The sequence below is a fragment of the Zootoca vivipara genome, chromosome 6 (assembly GCF_963506605.1).
Source record: "Zootoca vivipara chromosome 6, rZooViv1.1, whole genome shotgun sequence".
Lineage (NCBI taxonomy): Eukaryota > Metazoa > Chordata > Lepidosauria > Squamata > Lacertidae > Zootoca > Zootoca vivipara.
The window spans coordinates 55736936-55758121 of NC_083281.1; the positions used below are offsets into that span (position 1 = coordinate 55736936).

General features: G+C 39.5%; 1 protein-coding gene across 1 annotated transcript; it reads right to left on the reverse strand.

Moving 5' to 3' along the window:
• Positions 1–2734: 2734 nt before the first annotated feature.
• On the reverse strand, positions 2735–18635 carry NAE1 (NEDD8 activating enzyme E1 subunit 1). Its single transcript, XM_035120317.2, has 20 exons — positions 18508–18635; positions 17045–17148; positions 16899–16959; positions 16279–16309; positions 14832–14903; positions 14052–14131; positions 13164–13273; positions 12135–12244; positions 11349–11411; positions 10887–10950; positions 9952–10043; positions 9574–9633; positions 9358–9491; positions 8417–8492; positions 7351–7390; positions 6691–6777; positions 4741–4833; positions 4184–4298; positions 4043–4092; positions 2735–3253 (listed from the first exon to the last, which is right to left on the reverse strand). The coding sequence occupies exons 1-20, from the start codon at positions 18591–18593 to the stop codon at positions 3144–3146; spliced, it is 1638 nt and encodes a 545-aa protein (XP_034976208.2). The 5' UTR covers positions 18594–18635; the 3' UTR covers positions 2735–3143.
• Positions 18636–21186: the final 2551 nt, after the last annotated feature.

Genomic DNA, 21186 nt, shown 5'->3' on the forward strand with positions numbered 1-21186 from the left:
CTGAAAAGGCATCCCAGGTTGAGGGGGGAAGACGTGCCCTGACTGACACAACATTATCTTAGCACTGGCTGGCGGCGCCCCTCTAAGCAGAAGAGGCTTCTTCTTTGGCAGCCAGGCGACGACACTCCGCTCAGTAAAAGGAGATACTCGCTACCTGGAAAGCCTCGCAAACGCCGGCGGCCTGCAGCCGCCCCCCACCCCCCTGTCCCGCGAGCGGCTAAACCTGAAAACTCACCGGCCGAGTTTTTCCCGCCTAAATGAAACTCCTCTTGCGAAGGAGCCGAGCGAGCGTCGCCTCATTTATTACCCCCTTCCCGGTTTGCCTCAGCTGCGGCGGCGAGCTTCGTCTTCATTGCTTCCTTTGGAGCTGAGCGCTCCCACCTGGGCCAAGCGGGCTTCACCGTCTCCAGCTGGTGGGCCGCCTCCGATTAGGGAAATAAAACACTTGTCATAACCAAATCATGAACTGGATATTAAACTGAGGCTGCAATATTGGACGAAAAATAAAACCCCGTACAAACCTATATATATGACGGTCTTAAGGCTTCAAATGTACTTTGCGTGTAGGATGGAATGACCTATCATATAAAATATACTACTGTTTTTCCTTTCAGAAATCTTAAAAGGTGTGGAACACCCTCCAACCCAAAATACACTTTATATCTATTCCTTCTTCAGTATTACTTTTCTGGTGGCATCTTCATCTCTTGAGACTTGAGGGGTCAGACTCTCCAAGAGACTCTTCTGCAGTCAGCACTCTCAACTAGATTAATTTTTTTAAAAATTGGGAGATTGCAATAACGTTTGTGCAAAATATCATGTGTAGTACACACACTAACAGAGACAAAAAAAAAGTCAGAAGTGAAAAGTTAGAACCTCCTTGAGCCCATAGGACAGAGCTAGTTTTTCTTCTTAGTAAACCTGCCACACCTCTAACCACACCCCCACCATTGTCTTGAAGTAGGTCACATTTCAGAAGGACCAGCATAGAATTAGCTCGATTCAATTTTTATCCTACATTTAGTCCAAAAAGTATTCGTTTCCCTTCTCTCCCCACACCTCAGTCTTACTCCATATTTAATGTCTAAACTCCCAGGGTAGTTCTCATCCTGCCTCTGCACTCTCACTGAAAGTGCCCCTGAAGCTTAACTTTCAATGCTGAGGTTTAGGATCAAGGTGTCAGAATGCAAATTGTTCATTTTACTTGCTAGCCTGTGCCATTATTTTTTAAAAAAAATTGTTTGTGCTCCCTCACCATCAGTAACATTTACTATAAGTTTCATGCCCTACTATTGAGCTTCAAGAGACATGGAGTGGTGCAGTTTTAGAATGCAGACACAGCTCTGGGTCTAAGCCAGCAAAATCAACACCTGCTTTCCAGTATTTTAAAACCACCAAGTCACCCCACACACTTTTTTTCAGGAAGGGGATCACTTCAGAGGTGTGCATTAGATATGGAAATTAATTCACCTCAGATCAGACTTCCAGGTCTACTAGTTGGTGAGGAAGTAATTAACGTGGCATCCAGCCGTATTAGTTTGTCCATGAAAAATAAGGTGTACAAGTAATGCATGCACATGCACAAAGGTGCCTAATTCACATGAAAATGCCTCTACTGAAAAGCAGGGTGAAGCAATCAACGAGCTTTGATCTTTACTGGGTTGTTTTCCCACATTTATTTTAAACATCAAGTGATAAAAATCCGTATGTGAACACAAAGGAGCCACCTCTGCAACAGTGATAAGTTCAATTCACACAAAGCACTGGAACTGCAAGCAGACGGTAAATATTAAAATCTCATGAAAACCTGCTCACCAAATAAAACATTTTATTTTACCTACTTAGTATGCCTTTTGCTTTAACAGAACCAATACAGCACACTATTAGCTATAGCTGACATATCCAGCATGCCACAGCACCAAACCACTGTTTGGCTTACATGCATTCCTAGAATGCTGTTTCAAAATTGACATTAAACCCATGGAAGGGATTATCCCAAATCATTTACTTCCTTGTTTTTGCCTGCCTATAAATTGGGTAGTGCATAATAGTACTCTTCCATCACACTAGATCAGGCTTCCTCAACCTCGGCCCGCCAGGTGTTTTTGGCCTACAACTCCCATGATCCCTAGCTTGCAGGACCAGTGGTCAGGGATGCTGGGAATTGTAGTCTTAAAACATCTGGAGGCCAAGGTTGAGGAAGCCTGCACTACAACTAAAATCCATGTCACTTGATTTGTAATTATTGGGTAGTAATTATTAACTTGCCTTTGACCCCATGGAGCCTCAGGGCAGTTTAGAACAATCTTAAACTAGGGCACCTCCTTTTGTACAAAGTAACACCAATATACCTACAAAGTATGATTCCCCACCGCCAATAAATCCAATTCTTGAGCAATCTCCAATTCACTGGAACTAATGCTAACATGATCACGTATGTTTGTACAAACCATCAAGTCCAAGTCTTTCAACTAATCCCAGGAAAACATATTTAATCCTTTCCCCAGCAACGTTACAGATACTAACAACTGATCTATTCCTATAAGGAGCAGAAGTAGTCAAACAAATATATTGGGAAGACCAAGAACAACAGTTTCTAAAGTTGCTATTACTACACATTCTCTTTCAGAATGCTTTAAATCTTGTTCATAGTTTGATATATTAATAATATTCAAAGGTGCATTGTGTGTTAGTGTATACATTGGTGTGTGTTTTTTTTAATAAAAAAACCTCTTTCTGCACAAAAGTAGCTTACATTGAAAACAAAACTCCATATTATTTGCTGTACATTTGCTTCAAAGAGGTATTTATTTAACACATAGTTTAAGAAACACTTTTCGGAGTGATATGAGCAGGCTAGTAGCAATGGTCTGAATTGGGTCCCACTCCCAATAGCACACAAGAAAAAAGCTGCTTACATCTAAAATAATATGGTGTTGGTAGTGATGACAGTCAACCTATTCCAGTGCCTCTTACTAAAATACAAGATAAAAATATTTATTACAATTCAGAAGAACATTTAATAATCGGGAAAAATTACAAAGAAGGGAACTTGGCAGCAAACACAGCAGCAATCATTTACAGAACAAACTGCAAATTAAATGCAACCACAGTTTTAAACAATGCACTGTACTGTGTTTAGCCTATAACTTGAATGTTGCAGATGTCTGTGACATGCCATTGTAAATGTAGGTGTTATTAAAAATTACAAATTGTTTTGTAATTATTTTCACAGCCTCTTGAGCAGCAGCTCCTGTAAAACAGCAGGGGAATTGGAAGAGGAAGGAACAACGTTAGAACTTCATAACTCAATTGATGCAATACAAAATTGTTTTTCTTCAACTGCCACTTTATACCAGTGAACTGAAAATGGAGCATAAAATTCCCATAACCACCTTCACTCAGTGGTAGAGAGCAAACAACTTAATAATTTTAGGACATTTTTATACTGCTTTATATATAGACTCTTCAAAGCAGCATACAACAAAACCCATGAAACCTTGTTAAATAATATCTGTAGTCACATTAAAGCAGAGTCTACAACATGTTTCTTACCTTGAACAATGTGTACACATTGAAAATATTTGTTTTAGAAATGATAGAGATTGTTTTTATCATGGCTGAGTCAAATACTGTACACTACTATCTCATACTGTATCTCAAATTCTACATAGCATGTATTCCAAATACTATATATTCCAGAGACATTTTAATTTTGACAAGCTTTTCTAGCTGGATAAAATGGTCTTGGCCTTAGGTTTAAAAACAATTCAAAATGAACAGCTTTCATTGTGCACCTTCCATCTCTACAAATCTATGATACTATTATTCTTGCATTGTTTTTAAAACTATTTTCTTGTTTTATGGTATGTTTGTAAGTTGTCTTGAGATGGATGTAAAAGGAGTCATAAATTAATTAATAAGACAAGTGAAAAAACTTCCACTAGTGTTAAAAAAGAGACTATAAAGCTGTAATATTTTTTTCACGTGCTAATAAGTGTACAGCTTGAGAAGAACTAGTGAAAATTATAGTATTTCTTACCTCCCAAAAATGCTGCAATCATATGTGGCTCAGCAGCTCCATAGCGACAACTACACAGGAAAAACAACATTGCAAAATTTGTAATACCAAAGCAAAACCCAGGAAAACTTTTATTTTATTTTATATAGTACAGGTACTTACAATTCATGAACATAATCATCCTTCACTGTTACAGGTAATCCATATTCCTGAAGAAAACTATTGAGGCAAGATTTCAGTTTTCCAATGTCGTCTTCCACTTGATAATTATAAACACCTGGAAATGATTTTTTAAAATTATATATAGATATAATTTTTGTAAGAGAAGATAATTTTTTAAAAAAAATCAAGTGATTTAATAAATCTCTGTAATTTAATTTGCAAAATATACAGGAGTATAATAATGCTATATGCCTTGACCATACAATTAATCTATATATATGTTTAGGGAAGCTTTTAATATTTAATAGATTGTTTTAATATTCTGTTGGAAGCTGCCAAGAGTGGCTGGGGAACAAATTAATAATAATAATAATAATAATAATAATAATAATAATAATAATAATTGTTGTTGTTGTTATTTATGAACACAGAATATTATTAAGGTTATACTAAAGGGTCACTTGAGGAAAATTTCAATTTATTCAATTTATCCATTGTACTAAACATATATTTTCCTAATAGTGTTGCAAACTGGGCAGTATTAAAATCAAATTTACCTGGATATCTCCCATGGTGTTTAAAGAATCTATCCACAGCTCGTAACATTAAGTACAGCACCATCTCATTATCGGGGTTATCCATATGGGAAACTTTAAGGGAAAAATAGTGTCAATTGTGTACCAATAAGCTGAAGAAAAGTGTTGCATTGCTTTTATAAAAATCCTAAAATCACCTGAACTGAAATACATTTTTACAAGAAATTAGTTACACAAACATCTCTGTACGGTTTGTGAATTACAGTCAACAGACATAAATGTGTTTGACCAACACGGGCCTTTGGGGACCCAAATGCTGTGATAGGTACTGCCTAGTCGCTAAGGCCTATGTTCTGGGAAAGGTGTTCAAGAGGGTGGGTTGCCACCGAACTTCAGCTCTTGGATGAAGATGATTATCTAGAACCATTCTTGGGTTCCAGCCCAGTTTCAGAACCAAAATGGTCTTGGGTCTCTTAGATGGATGACCTCTGTTAGGAGAAAAGGAGGAATGAAACTCAGTGACATGAAACTCAGGGGATTGAGGGCAGGGTGCCACCAATACACTGATGACACCCAGCTTTGTTCTCCTTGACATCTGACTCACGTGTAGTCTGCAAGTTATTGATTGGGCTTGGATACAATGGTGGGCTGAATAAGGCCCAGTAAGCTGAGGCTGAACTCCAACAAGTTGGAGTGCCTGTTACAGTTTTGGCTGATTTGTCGGCTACAGTCATTCCTGGACACGGATAGCCATGACACAGTGACTCATGCACTGGAAGCCTCCCAGATAGATAAATGACTGTAATGTGCTCAGCATGGGCTGCCCTTGGAGCTGGTCTGGAAGCTGCAGCTTATGCAGAATGCAGCCACCTTATTACTGAGTAGATTGGCATACCAGGATGATGTTAACACTGGTCCTGAAGGAGCAACAATGGCTACCCATGTGCTACCAGACAAGTATTAATTTATAAAGCCCTAAACAACTAGAAGAAGAAGAAGAAGAAGAAGAAGAAGAAGAAGAAGAAGAAGAAGAAGAAGAAGAAGAAGAAGAAGAAGAAGAAGAAGAAGAATTTGGATTTGATATCCTGCTTTATCATTACCCGAAGAAGTCTCAAAGTGGCTAACAATCTCCTCCCCCTCCTCCCCCACAACAGACACCCCGTGAGGTGAGTGGGGCTGAGAGACTTCAAAGAAGTGTGACTAGCCCAACGTCACCCAGCAGCTGCATGTGGAGGAGCAGAGACGCGAACCCGGTTCCCCAGATTACGAGTCTACCGCTCTTAACCACTACACCACACTGGCTCTCATATTTGAGAGCTAAATATGCACCTTCTCTCCTGTCGGTGAATGAAAATCTGTGGAGGGGAAGCCTTGTTAATGGTTCCACTTAGGTATGATATCTGTTTAACAACCTCCACTGTAGAGCCCCAAAACATTATAGGCTGTTTTGTTTTATTCTCTGCATGTATTTATATCACTATGCTGGTGTTACATTGTATTTTAGTTCTGTTGTGTTATATCTCACCCTGAGCTCGTTGTGATAACAGGGTTAAAATGTTTTAAAATAAACAAAGAGAAGGACTAATCATGTGCCTAGTATTTGAGGTTTTTCCCTGAGAATTTTCCCTACTAAGTCAGCATGAATGGTTCATGTATGTCTACAGATCTAACAAAATAATTTCTGAAATTTGTATTACCAAGAAATAGCAAAAGCAAGTTGCACTTTCACTCTCCTCATCACTGCTGTAACCATTAGCATATTCCATCTATAATAAGGTACAAAGATCAAAGCTACTTTGGGGCTCACACATTTTCCCATAACTAAGATCCCAATTCCATTTCCCATGTTACAGCAGAAACAAAGGAAACAACAGCATGACACAATCCCTTTCAGGTTATTATTTCCACATCACTGTCTGCAGATGAAAACACAATAAAAGAAGACTGTAGATAATAAAGTCACGTCCTTACTGATCTCATCTTTGTTTGAAGTATTCAATCCATACTCTTCAGAAAGAGATCTACACCGCACTACTTGAAGAAATGCTGAATTAGTGCCTAAATAGAGTTGGGAAGGAAGATAAGAGAGAAAAGTATGTGTAACGAAGGGAAAGCATTTTTAGAAAGCAAAAACAACTAGCCCTTGAAACAACCATTTAAAAAAAAGGATAAACTTGGCATTTGTATAAAATTCACTGAGTTATTTTCTAGTGGCTTTGTAAGGATTAGAACCTCCTGGTCCACAGAAACACTAATGTGAGATGCTTCAAACAAGGATAGATTTTCTCCAGCCACTAGAATGACACCAAAAACTCTGTATCAGTGCTCACAGCTGTCCTCAGCAGTGCAGAGACAGAGGTTTTTGTGCATATACAGTCATGTGAAAAAGAAAGTACACCCTCTATGAATTATGTTTTACATATCAGGACATAATAACAATCATCTGTTCCTTAGCAGATCTTAAAATTTGGTAAATGCAACCTTAGATGAACAACAACATATGACATATGTGTCATGATTTATTTAACAAAAATAAAGCCTAAATGGAGAAGCCATGTGTGAAAAACTAAATACACAGTAACAAAGACAATGTAATACAGTATAAGCTGAGAGAAAACCACAAATACTTACAAAGTAGTTTCAGTTCTTTCTGAGAAATAGATTCTGGTGCCTATGAAATAAACTGTCATGTTAACATGCCAATTCTCTTAACACAATTGTTTTTAAAACGCTCATTAGATGATTGAAGCCACATTTATTTAAGTAGAATAATCTTATTAAGCAGCCACTTTCTCCTAATTCTGCAGTGTCATAAGAATAAGTAGCAAATAAGACAAGAAAATTGAGGAATATTGCCCTGATTCAGTAAGACTGATAGTGTTTAAGAAAGTGTATGCTCAATATAAATTTGCTGCTTTAGTGTAAACTGCTTTGTTGCATTACCTTTTAAAAAAATGGTATTATGTGGCAATGATTTTCTAGTGGTGAAATTTCTGCTGTTGGATGAACTGCTCCAACGTCACAAAAGAAAAAAGTAATAGGGAAAGAAAGACATTGGTGCCCCTTCCCACTGGATGCCAGCAAGAGAAAAAAGGCAGGAAAGCATAGGGTGGGGGGTGAGTTTGGGTTTATTTATTTTTTAACTTTGAAGGGGGAAAGAAAAAATAGGCAGAAAAAAATAGGAAGAATCAAAGAACTGGCAAGGTAAGAATAAAAAAAATTGAAGGAGTGAGGAGCAGTTTAAACATATTCTGTTCCAAGGGAAGGAAGGAAAGGAACTGGAGTGGAGGCAAAGACTCAGGAACTAGCTGATGCTTTGGTACCCTGTGACCCTGCCTTAGGACAGTGCGTATGTTAGCCCACACTTTACTAGATGCCTCCATCACACAATTCCTAGGAATTAGAATCTTCCATGAATTTTCACAGCTGTAATTCATCCCAGTCACAATGAAACAAGGAAAGTCACATGAACAGTGGGGTCTTTTAGTTAAAGGCTCCACCCCAACACAATATGTTAATTTATCAATTTTTAAAAAATCTACTTGCAATTATCAACAGTTCTGTTCATCAAGTACAAATCTGTGAGTACAGATCATGAGCTCTTTGAATTGGGTCATTATATAGGAGCCGCTTTCCATGTTAAGATAGAGGACGAAGATTAAAGAGAAGATTCAAAACATAACTTTCATTAGCTCACCTTGCCTAATGACTGGAGCAGCTTGGCAGCATAGTTAGCCACAGCTTCAGCATCTTTCTTAGCTTTGTCACGATATCTTTTTTATAAAGGGAAAAAACATAAAGCTTCAGTAAAACCAATTCCAGAAATCAGTAGGCTTCATCTACATTAATATTCATTCTCAGGTTAAAGATTGTCAAAGACAAATGAAAAGACAGAGACTGCACCAGCTTCCTAAGATCTATTTGTATCAAAATTGATACTTAGAAGATCATTACTTTGTATGTTTTGTACTGAAACAGGAATCTCTGTACAAAACAGGCATGTGAGAAACGGCCACTGAAAACTATCAATATTGTCATCTGCTTGAATTCACTTATCAGGAACATGAACATAGTTAAGGGAACAAATTCCTTTATGGCTAAGTAGCTAGTGGAATGAGAAGCATTCTAAAGATTGTAGTCCCATGGAAGAGTGGAACTTACTTCTGAGAACTGCCCTGTAAGTGAACTGCAGGTAATGGGGCACTGGCAATTCGTTTGTGGCTGAAAAAAATACTATTGGGGGGGGGAATACACATTTGGTTCCCTTTTATTGAGCTCTGAAGGAAGAAATGCTAGAAATCATGGAACAACAACAAAAATCGTTCAAATCTACATGTGCTTCTATACAGCTGCTATACCCTGTCTTACACTGTTTTGTCACCCATGCTGATATTGCTAGTCCAATTGGTTCATAGTCCCTCAGAAGGTGGTGGACTCTTCTTCCCTGGAGGTTTTTAAGCAGAGGTTGGATGGCCATCTACCATGGATGCTTTAGTTGATATTCCTTCATTGCAGTGGGTTGAACTAGACGACCCTTGGGATCCCTTCCATGTCTACAATTCTATGATTCGTGTGTGTGTGTGTGTGTGATTATTCAATATTTAATATAATATAAAGTGAAAAACAGACAATACTTACATATTTTGCAGCTTGATAAATTTACTAGAATCTGCTATCATATCTGGAATTGTGCCCCGGACAGGTAAATTTCCTCGACCCTCCTTTGCCACAAATTCCTTTACAGCTCGAACCAAGATCCAAAAGTGTGGACTCTTAAGGGTAAACAAAAATATCACACTAACTTTTTCTATTTAGGTAAGCAGAATACAGGAGCAAGCTGTTTGTGTTTATTACCTGCTTTGAAAGAGTGATACAATGATCATCACTGAAAATGTCTTCAATACAACCTGGTATCTAAAGGAGGGTGGGAGAAGAAAAAAATTAAGCAAATTTTCCAAAAAAGGATTCAGTAATTATGCAGCTAGAATACAGTGGAACCTCTGGTTGCGGACATGATCCGTTCCGGGGTGCTGTTCTTACCCCGAAAAGTCCACAACCAGAGCGGTGCTTCTGTGCATGCGCGAACCACGCAGAACGCTTCTGCGCATGCACGCACGGCGAAACCCAGAAGTAAACACTTCCAAGTTTGCCACAGACTTAACCCCCCAAAAATGCAACATGAAGCGTTCGCAAGAAGAGGTATGACTGTAATGTGGAGGAATCTTATTTTACCTTAGTAACAGCTACAGCTGTGTTTACGTTTTTAATAGCTTCTTCAAAGTTTTCTTCATCTTCTAGGCCTCCATTTTCATTTTTTAAGATTCCTAATAAATAAAGAACAGAAAAAGCAGGACTTTAAACATAGATGATCTTCATTATTCTTTAGCTCCTTAAAATTCAAGTGAATTTGTCAGGTTCTCTTAAACGTTGATACTTCTGACATTTTTATGTAAATTGCCTTGCGACAGTGGCTTATAAGATTAATACATTAATGATGGTGATGATAAAAAATAGTAATACCATTTATGCATATTTTACATGTATTCTTAAAGCACAACAGAGCTCAAGATAAAACTGCAATGCTAAACCATGGTTTAGTTCTACATAGATGAAACTCCGAAGTGAAGCCCCTGCTCACACACACACACCATATAGCTGGGAGGAAGATTTCTGCTTAGTTTTGTAGTGTTGTGTACAATCTACGGATCCTGATTTAAAACAAAAAAATAGTTATTTAAACAAGATAGCTTTATAACCTGTATTTTGAAGTTGGTTTCCTTTAGAAACTAAGCATTGCTAGCTTTAAATAACGACCCCTGGCTTGCAAGCAATGCTAAGCGGAGATTCTTTGAAAATGAAACTAAACTCAGCAGCAGGATGAAAGGGGACAGAGTGTGAGAGCCTGATGCTTCACTCAGACTTGTAAAGGCTCATTCATATAGTGCTAAGCCCTGGGTTAACTCGGGAGCACCTGACTCTCTTGATGCTACAATCTTCATGATTCCTGACCAGTGGCTATGTTGCCTGGGGCTGATGAGACTTGAAGTTCAAGAACATCTGGAGGTCATAGGTTAGCCCCACCCCCCTGCCCATGTTGATATATAAAAAATGTATTTTAAAATCCTGCACCTTTGGTATATTGCTAAAAAGCTCCTGCTTGACATTACCTTGCCTAATCATCTCTCGGAAGGCTTCCTTTTCTTTGTAGTTCTTAGGCATCTGTCCACTGTTCTAAATAGAAAAGTTATATATGTGAACTATGTAAAAACATAGAGCGGCCAACCAGCAAAGGAGTACTGGTATTGAGTATGCATCTGTTTTCCAGCAAATAGTTGAAATTGTTCTTTGGGGCACTATTTTCCATGTTTCCAACTATGTCTGACCAGAGGTAAGCTATCCAGGCATCGATGCTCTTTTTAATTTCTATAAAGAGAAATCTTTACTTGTTTTAACATTTGCATTAAAAGCAATCATCAATATTTAGCAAAAACAGCAGCAGGATCTCATGTTTAAGCAAAGATGAAAAATCAAGTGCCTGATACACTTAAGCTTCTTTGGGGGAGCTTAATTTCCAGAGCGCTGACAACAAAGCACCAATATGTTAGAATATTACCATGGTGTATACATACTTCATTATTCCATTTTTCTAGATACTTGGATATGATCACAATCCATGGAATGTGGCTGTGTTCCTGCAAATGCAAAATTATACTTGTTTTAAACAGATGAATACAGCAACCCTGAAGCATGGAAGCTGTTGGACTAAGTACAGGTTCAATGCACCACAAAAATTCAGAATTCAACAAAAACAGATAAATTAGTTGAACTGCTTTCAATACACAGGTGTCATTAACATATTTGCAGCATAATTCTTCCAATTTGTGCAGCAGATCTGAAGACCCCGCACAACTTCCTCAGCTTTATGAGTTTGCATATGACTTTGCAAGTTGCCCATTAGTGAATTTTCCTCTGGTTTAAAATCCCCACAGCATTCAGGTGAGGCCATAAAGGCTTAAATAATGATCTAATAATTTAGGGGTTTTTTTTTTAGCTATTCAATGCTTCTTGGGCTAGTTGCTGTGGTTTTACAACAAGCTTATGTTGGAAGTGTATGGAGAAGCAAACCTGTAATGAAGGATCAGGTTCAAAAAGTATGCTTAGCCATTTTTTCTTCAAACAGGCCTCACACTGCTTATCTCATGGAATTCTACTGCAGCATTAAATTCTTCAAAATAAAACCAGAAACTAGAATAGGTGAATTGACTGAAAGTTTCAAACTCAAAGCACTATTTTTAAAAAGAGTCATTTGTAGGCATTAGCTACAGCCTGTAAGCCACTTCTCTTAAAATGATTGTGTGGATTGTCTCTAAAGCCTGCACCCATATTGCTAGACGGAACACAGAGCTTGTACTAACCTTTTTCTCCATATGATCCAAATCATAAGACTGAATGTGCTCCTTCAGTTCTGGAAAAGGATTGTCCAGTCTCAAATCTTCCAACGCATTGTCTGGGTGAGATTCCACAACTATCAAAATATTGAAGAAGATTTTGATTTGAAGGAAAAGTTGTTAACATATACAACTTCACATGCTGTTTATCATCATGGTCCATCTAGCTCAGTGTTATCTATACTGACAGGCAATATTTTCTAGGATTTCAGACAAGGTTTTCTTCCAGACCTACCTGGAAATGCCAGAGATTAAACCTAGAACCTTCTACATACAATGTGGATGCTACTATTGAGCAATGCCCCTTCCCCTCTGGAAAAACCTACTATTTGCTGGAGAAATGGCATACAATGGTCCCTCGACTTACGAATTACTCGACATCCGATGTTTTCGACTTACGAACGGGACAAATGGCCGTGTGCTTACGAATTTTTCTACATCCAAATGGAAACCGTTGGCGCTTTTTAATGCGGTTTCCTCAACTTACGAATTTTTCCAAATATTTTTTTTCCTATGGGAATCTGCTTTTCGACTTACGAAATTTTTGACCTACAAATGTGCATTCGGAACGGATTAAGTTCGTAAGTCCGAGGGACCACTGTACAATAAAAAGTAGAAGTAGTCAGATCTACAGCTTGGGACTGGATTTTACATCTAATTTTGCTACCAAGAAGATGAACTACATGATCATAATCCATTTCTAGATTATTTTTTAGTATGTTCACTCACTATGAAACACACTGAAGTGTCTCAAAAAACCTGTCATGTTATGATTCAATAATAATAACATTTTAAAAGATGGGCATGTATAAGCTATAAGGCAGAAATAGCCAACATGGTATCTTTCTGATGTTGTTGGACTACAACTCCCATCATCCCTACCCACTGCCCACACTGGTTTGGCCAATACAAGCTGGAAACCAACAATAATTGTAAGGCACCATGTTGACTACCCCAACATAGGAGAAGCTCTTAATTATTAAATTAATCTCTTACCTGGGTGTTCTTTAATAATGATTCTCATATATCCTATTAATCCATAAGTCCTACAAACTAATAGCGGAATGTTATAATTCCAAAGGACTTCGGCAAGCCTGAGTAATGTACTGAAAAATATTAAGATATGGAGTCAGATCAAGAGAACAGAGAGAGAGAGAGATAGAGAGAGAGATTGCAGATATAGTGTACAGTATCTTAAATAATTCAAATTTATTGTTTTAAGCATATTATGATAAAATAGCGAGCAATGTAGGAACTTTTTCTGAATCTTTATCAGAGTGTAGAGATGACTGAACTCCTTTCATTATCAAGATGCAGGCCGCAAATCAAGTAGAGAATTCTTTTATAAGGAACGGTAGGTTAACAAGTTGATTACCACAGCAGATCAGCTTAGGGCCAATCAAAGCATTTAGAAACAAATGCAGCACTGGGAAATCAGACTGTTGTTTCTCTGCTACAAAGCAAAGGGCAGAAATAATTTATGCACTTTCCCTTTGCAATCCCCCACTTCATTCCCAGACACACATTTTCTGGGTCGGGTATGGACAAAACATCTAGGGAGAAAGGTTGCAAGGACACAATTTCCACTCCTACCCCTTTGCAATTCCTAGGGAACTCAGGTTTCTAGAACATCCAGTTTGGCCCTTATCTAGTGAATTTCCCAGCCAAATGTGTATTTTTTTTGTTTCAGTGGAATGGCAAAAACTAGAGGAAAACACAACTTAACTAAATGGAATTGTGCTCAAACATAATGGAAATCAATTTGATGTGAGCATTAAAAACAAAGATGACACGCTAGCTTTCTCACGTAATTTACATATTCACTGAAAAAGCCTGAAGAATATTTGCGTTTTAGATGATAATGTTAATTTGATCCGTGCTTACCTCTCTGGGAGTTGTGTTGCAATCACTATATTAAACCGGCAGAAAAATGAAGGATCATTGTCCAGAAGTTTATCTGGATTCTTAAGAAAATGCATTAGACACATACATATTAGGATCATAAAGCAATTACACATAGAAATATTAAACATTAGTTTCACTTATTGGGCTAAGTGCACGAACTGCAAACTTACTTTTAATATGCACATATATGTAGGACTACGGTTAAATTAAACCAACCACCCTCCCCCCTTAAATTTAGGATTTTCCTAAATCCTATAGATATGAATAAATCAACCCCTGGAATTTTCTGTTCCTCACATTCAAGCATCAATCAAGGCATCAACCACATAAACATAGCAGTTACCTCATTCACCCTGCACAGAACAGTGATGACTGTATGGCACAATTTGGCCAAGGTTCACTGTCACATGCACACTCTTTAAAGCTGCATTAACAACTGCCAAGTTCACCCTACTTTTGGAGTAAATCTATGCTCTCCTATAGTATCAATTCACACAACATGAACAGGATTTGCTATTTAAAGTGTGGCTGATGATGCCTTTTCACACCAGACCTTTCCAGTGTGATGTGGTGATGACAAAGGGTGCTGTGGAGGAGGCAGGACGCTTACCCAACTCAGCTGGCATGGCTACCATTTCCTTTCACTTGTAATTCTCTAGTAGCATGCCACAATTATGGGTGGCATGCGCATCCAACCTTCTCTTTTATACAGTTCCAATTGCCAACACTTCAGTATACACAAGGATGTTTGCTACAAACCTCTTCCACGAAATTTCCTGAGACATCATTATTCAATTCTTGTAATAGTTCTGTGGCGCACTGGGCTCGATTCTGTTTAAAAATAACAATTGGAAATATTAGACTGTTATGACTACAATCCTATGCATGCTTACATACTTCTCTCACCAGCTGTTTTCACAAGCATGTTTGGTCCCTCTCCTTGTTGGCTCTCTCCATGTCGTCCTTCTGCCAGTAGGTGAAGACTTTCTTGTTCCAAAAGGTTTTTAGGAACTGACTGCTTTTAATGAAATGGCTACGCTGTGCTGTTTTTATTGCAGTTATTTGTATATATATAGTTTTGATCCTCTATCAACATTTAATTGCTTTTAATGACTGTTTCCCTGCCCCATATTTTAAGCTGTTCTTATTTTTATCTGTACGCTGCATTGAGTCCCTGTCAGGGAAAAAGGTGGCGTATTGATACTACTACTACTAATATTGATTATGGTGAAATTTACATTTAAATCAACATACAAAGAACTAGATCCAAGGGCAGCCCCACATAGAACACACTACAGTAACCCAATCTCAAGGTTACCAACACATGGACTGCAGTGGTCAAGTTATACATTGCTGATGAAGTGGCACAGAGAAAAGAGGACAATGGAATCTGATGCGAGCTCTACTTCCTCACAGGCACTAGCATAGCTAGAAGGGGAAATGCCCAAAGTTCTGTTTGGGTAGAACATACTGATTTTTGCATGCAAGCAGGTGGCTAAGGAGTCTTAATTTTGAGTGAACTAATTAGAACAATTCCTTCCAAGCATTTGTAAGGGTTTTGATTTGCTCTTACATAATTTGCAATCTGTTTATCTGTATTCTGGTCATATTATTTAGTTACTGTATGTGCATGCTGTTCTTTTCACTCCTACCTGGAAGTAAATCCCTTTGAACTCATTGGAAATTACTTCTGAGTAGACATGTATGAGATTGCACTGTTAATCTATTTATTATGAAAGAGAAAGTAAAATATATTTCACCAGGTAGGTCCAATGTACTGTTAGTTAGTTATTGTTAATCACTTTCCATGAACATGTTTCAAGGCAATGTACAAAACACAATAAAAACAGCTTAAAATAGATAAATGCAACACAGGAAACAACAACAGACAAATTTTAAAACAATTCAAAGTGGGCAGAGACCCATTCATTCACCTGGAAAAGCATGTCAGAACAAAAAATGTATTCAACTGTTTCCGTAAAGCGCAAATAGTGGGCAATTGTCATATCTTAGTTCCATAGAACAGGGCCTGCCATACTGAAGTCCCTGCTCCAAGTTACTGTGGAGTGGGCTTCCGAGATCTTTGGAACTTCAGGAGACGTTATCCTGTAAACTACAGTGACCTACTGCATAGGTAAGAGATAAGGTGGTCTCTCAAATACTACAGAGTCACTTTCCTAATGCAGCACATTTAATATTTTCTTACCTGGCCAATGCTGCTTCTTTGCAGGAAAAAACTAAAAAAAGCAGAAAAACCAATCACACATTTTAGAGTTTTAACTTGATGGAACATTTCTGGAAATACTGTAAAATATATCACTTTATGGAATGTACCCCAAGGAAACAGCCCAACCACATTTCCTCTCTCCAATAGGAATGTTCTTTATGGAATTAATATTTTGGATTTTTGTAATTCAAGGGGTTATGGCCCTATCAACAACAGAACATTGAGACAGTGGAAGAATGCAGGAGCAGGACCCAGTCAGTCCCAGTAGGGCTTACTCTAAGCACCAATTAATTTATCAGTGCTTATAACAAGTCTCACTTGCCAAAGACCAACCAAGAGCACATTCCCAGTTGTTTCTGCATAGCCACATCTTTACTTGCCCCACACTCTACACACCACTGTGCTCCTCAGAGCACCACTGAATTCTTCCCATATATTTTAAATGGTAATTTTGAAATAGGCCTGGTATAGACAGAACATTGCCCAACCTTCCAATCATATAGTTTAGAGATCAGCAGTGTCTCTATGGGTTTGCAAGCACCTCACCTCTCACACCTAAACACACTCCTTCATTTTCAGAACTATGGTGCACACATTACCTATTTCCAACATCTTCACCGGTGACTTGATTCCCATCAACAATTGTAAACGATCCAACACCTTGAAGATACAAATAAACATGGTGCTTACACCAAATTACAACTTTTCTACTCAATGAAAGTTGCAGATTTGTTTTTATTTATACCTGGCAGAACTAAGTTTTTGAGGATCTCAGTTCCTGTGGCCGTTGCATTTATCACACAAACGTGTGCAGATTCTAAAGCTTCTTGTCCATGGTCACCCCATAATCTGCAACACAAAAACACAGGCATCGTCAACATTCCTAATTCAAATTTTGAGAGAGGATACATTCAAGAATTGATGCATTGCTGAAGGATGGTTCAGAACATCACTGTTAAGTGTTGCTTCTTTAGATAAGCATGGAACTGAGTATCTTTAAAAAAAACTAACAGATGAAACAAAGGTGAGAAGTGGCTAGTCTTGAAAATGGAACAGGACAGAAACTTTCATATAGTAATTATAATGTTAGACTAAGATTGGGGAACAAATAGTTATCCTGATGTTGTTGGATTCTCAATTCCCAGAAGCCCCAGTCAGCATGGCCAATAATCAGGGATAATGGGATGTATTATGGAGGACTACAGGTGTTAAGACTTTGACTAGAAAGATCCAGGTTCAAAATCCCATAAAACTTACTAGGTGGTCTTGGACTATTCACCATCTCTCAGCCTTATCCACCTAATAGACTACTGTACTATGATGATGCGGCCCTGAAGAGCACAATACAAATCTGTCAGAGTGATAGAACAATTGGCTAAAAGAAGAAGAAAGCTTGATTTCTAACACTCAGAAAATATCTGTAATAGCTGTATGGTTTTTGAGCACTTTAAGGAAGTTTGTAAGCATTATTTGTAATATTTATACAGTGCTTAAAGCTCCAAGGAACTCAGGCTGATGTGAACATAGGTCTTCCCCTTCCATCATCATAATAAGCCAGTGAAGTACTGTACTGTAATGTAGGGTACACAGAGAGCTTTAAACCTGCATACACAGCGAGTCCCTGAGATGTATATCTGGCATACAAAGGAGATAGATCTCTGCTGGAGGTGCACCTGTCCAGCGTAAGAAGCCCTCGATCACCCTCTGAGCTCCATGGCCAATGGGAGATTTGAACCTGGGTCTTCCCAGTCCTGAACAACCGCTGTAACCACTAGACCCACACTGCCTTTGTAAAACAGTTTAAGAGAGAAACAAAATAAAAAAATTCCTTCCAGCAGCACCTTAAAGACCAACTAAGTTTTTATTTTGGTATGAGCTTTTGTGTGCATGCACACTTCTTCAGATACCTGGACTTAAAGAGAGCTTTTCGCTTTTGTTTTTAAGCTTTAGGCTTAGCCGACAGAGAGGCCTTGGGCGGGAGGAGATGGAGGGCGTCCTGGCCCCGGTGCCGCCGAGGAAAGTCCCCCGAGCGGCGGCTGGACAATCCTCGGGCCGCCCCTAGGAACCAGCCAAGGAAGGATTCTGCCCTGGCAGAGCCTCGCCAAGCCTCCTGCCCAACCCGCCTCCCTACAAGCAGCAAGGCGAGGCGGGCCGTTCCCCCTGCGCTGCGCCCAACCAGCCCTCGTTCTCCTCGCCCTCCAGGCCGACCTGAGCTGCCGGTCGTAGCGCTGCTCCTTCAAGCTAACTCTGCCCTGCTGCTGCACCGGCGCCGCCGCCGCCGCCGCCGCCGCCATGACGCCCGTTCGCCGAACCGAGGACGGACCTCTTCGCCGCACTTCCTCAAGCCTTCCTGAAGGGGCGCGAGAATTCCCAGCGTCCGCGAATGCGCTTGCGCAGCCGGCAAGCTTCGCCGGCAATTCGCTGCTTTTGCTTGACGGGCAGGCTCGCTCGTCCCGCCTCCTACCGCGGTGCGTCGCTTTTGCTGGTTGGAAGTTGGCCGCTGGTGCGGCGATCAGCAGCCGTCGCTGTTTATTGTGGGATCGGCGTGGCTTATGCGCGTAGGTTTCCGCGCACACCTTCCTTGCTTGGCATCCAAAGCCATCCTCCTCCCAAATAAATGCGGCAGTAAGATGCGATTGAATCCCACTGGAGAACAGCGGCAGCCTAGGAGCGCTCTTTCTGTTAAGGAAAGCGGTGAGGATGGGCAAATGCTTTTATGCAGGACGCTTCGCTTCCAGACTATCGCTGGACCAGTGATGGCTTGACGTAGGCCTATAAGCTAAACAAAACAAGCTGTAGCTTAGGGGCCCCCCCCAAAAAAAAATCAAAGGGGAATAAATACTGGATGTACATTTCCAAAATATAAGATAAAAAAAAACAAATAAAATAAAACCTACATACAGCAACAATGTTTTGTGTTGTGTAGGCTCCTGTGATGTAAGTCATGGGCCCCACCTGCTAGCCTGCTCCCTAAAATATCACTGATTTGCTCATTTCTATATATAGGGTGCCTACATTCTGCATGGACTGGTTGCATGGCAACATGTGGAAATGGCTTTAGATACCTATTAGGTCCATAAATTACCATATAGGATATAAGATTTTGCAGACTTTGGCTGTGAACTGGGGCCCTACAAAATAAAAAAATTCAAGTTGTGCCCCACTGCTTCAAGTTGCGCCCCACTGGCTAGCCCTAGGTCTCATAGTTGCTGGGCCTGAGTTGCCCTGCCCTTGTATGATGTCTTGGGTTTGCAATTTTGGGAGAGGGGAGACTGCCCGCTGGGGAGCAGAAGGGCTGGCGATGCCCCCTAGATTTAGAGGCCCTAGGCTTCAGCCTTCTTAGCCTATACAGTGGTACCTCGACTTACGATTTTAATCGTGCCGAACAGACCTTCATAAGTCGAAAAAATCGTAAGTAGAAGCCTATGGGGGAATTTTTTTTTAAAAAAATCGTAAGTTGAAGCAACCCCCTATTAAAAATTCGTAAGTCGAAAAATTCCTATTTGCGCCGCATCCAAAATGGTGGACGGAGCTCCGTTCGTAACTCAAAACATTCGTACGTCGAGTCATTCGTAAGTCAAGGTACCACTGTACTGTACATAAATCCGGCACTGATGGTATGTTCCCCTTACAGAGCAGTCCTATGTAAACCTGTTCAGAAGTAGTGAGCTCCATGGGGATTCCTCTCTGCAACTTTAATGTTATAATGGAGAGATGATTTACTGCAGGAAAATGTTTCCTGTTTCCCAGCTTTCTTATCTCACATTATGCTTTTCTCAGGCTTTGTATTTGCTGTGTCAATACATTCTTCCCCATTCTGGGATTGTAGCAACGGTTAAATATTTGACATTCTGCTTATTGAAATAAAATGGCAACATTTTAAGATTTGTTGTCTTCAGTGACTACCCTATTGTAGATAGTCTGGAAATGGATTACTGTTTCATAATTCATATCAAAAGAACACTGGTACAGAAAGGTAAAAATATTGGACATAAACCCATTTAATGCAGTAGCTGAATTTTCTGCTGCAAATATCTCTCCGCAAGCACACACTTTTCCACATACATGCATTTGTATTCCCCCTCCGGCCCCCCCAACTCTGTATGGCTTTTTGTTTATTACAATGCAATCCTGTATATGTCTATTCACCAGTAAGTCCCACTAAATTCAATTGGGTTTACTCCCAGTTAAATGGGCATAGAATTACAGCATTCCTTCCTTTTTTAAAAAGTGCATTCTCATTCTGCAACATACATTTAAAGTTGCAGTCCTGTTCTATTTATCTTCATACTTGCAGCTACAGTTCTCCTTGTAGCTCTTGAGAATGTCAGTAATTCCATTGTAACCTAAGGGGAGATACGCTGTACAAGGATAAGATACTATTTCAGAAATGCGAGTGGGGAGAATTCTTGAGTAGAGAATATTTAGCACAACCAGTGGGTGTTCTGTTCAAGACTCACTAAAACAAATGGAGGTTGACTACTGTACAGTTATTGGGAAGTGAAAATATTTTCTTTTAAAAGCGGTTCTGGAGCAATTTGACAGATTAATAGGGAGCATATTCCAATGAGATGCTGTTCTGCACAACCAACATTGAAATGTGTGCTATTCTAGCCCCTTGGTCATTTTAGTAGCAATCATGGGTGTAGACAGGGGGAGCAGGAGGGGGCAGCTGCCCCCCCCTAGAAGCAAAAAATTATTGTATTTTACAGACCATAACCAATACTTTGCCCCTCCAAAAACTGAAGTGGAAAGGGCTTTGCTTTAGCAAGAGCAGCTCTCTACTTGCTGGGGGCGGGAACACAGCTGTAACAAAAACACATCAAATAAATAAAGCAAAGTGGCTACCAGTACTTAAGCAGTTAAGACAATGGAGCAGAATATCCC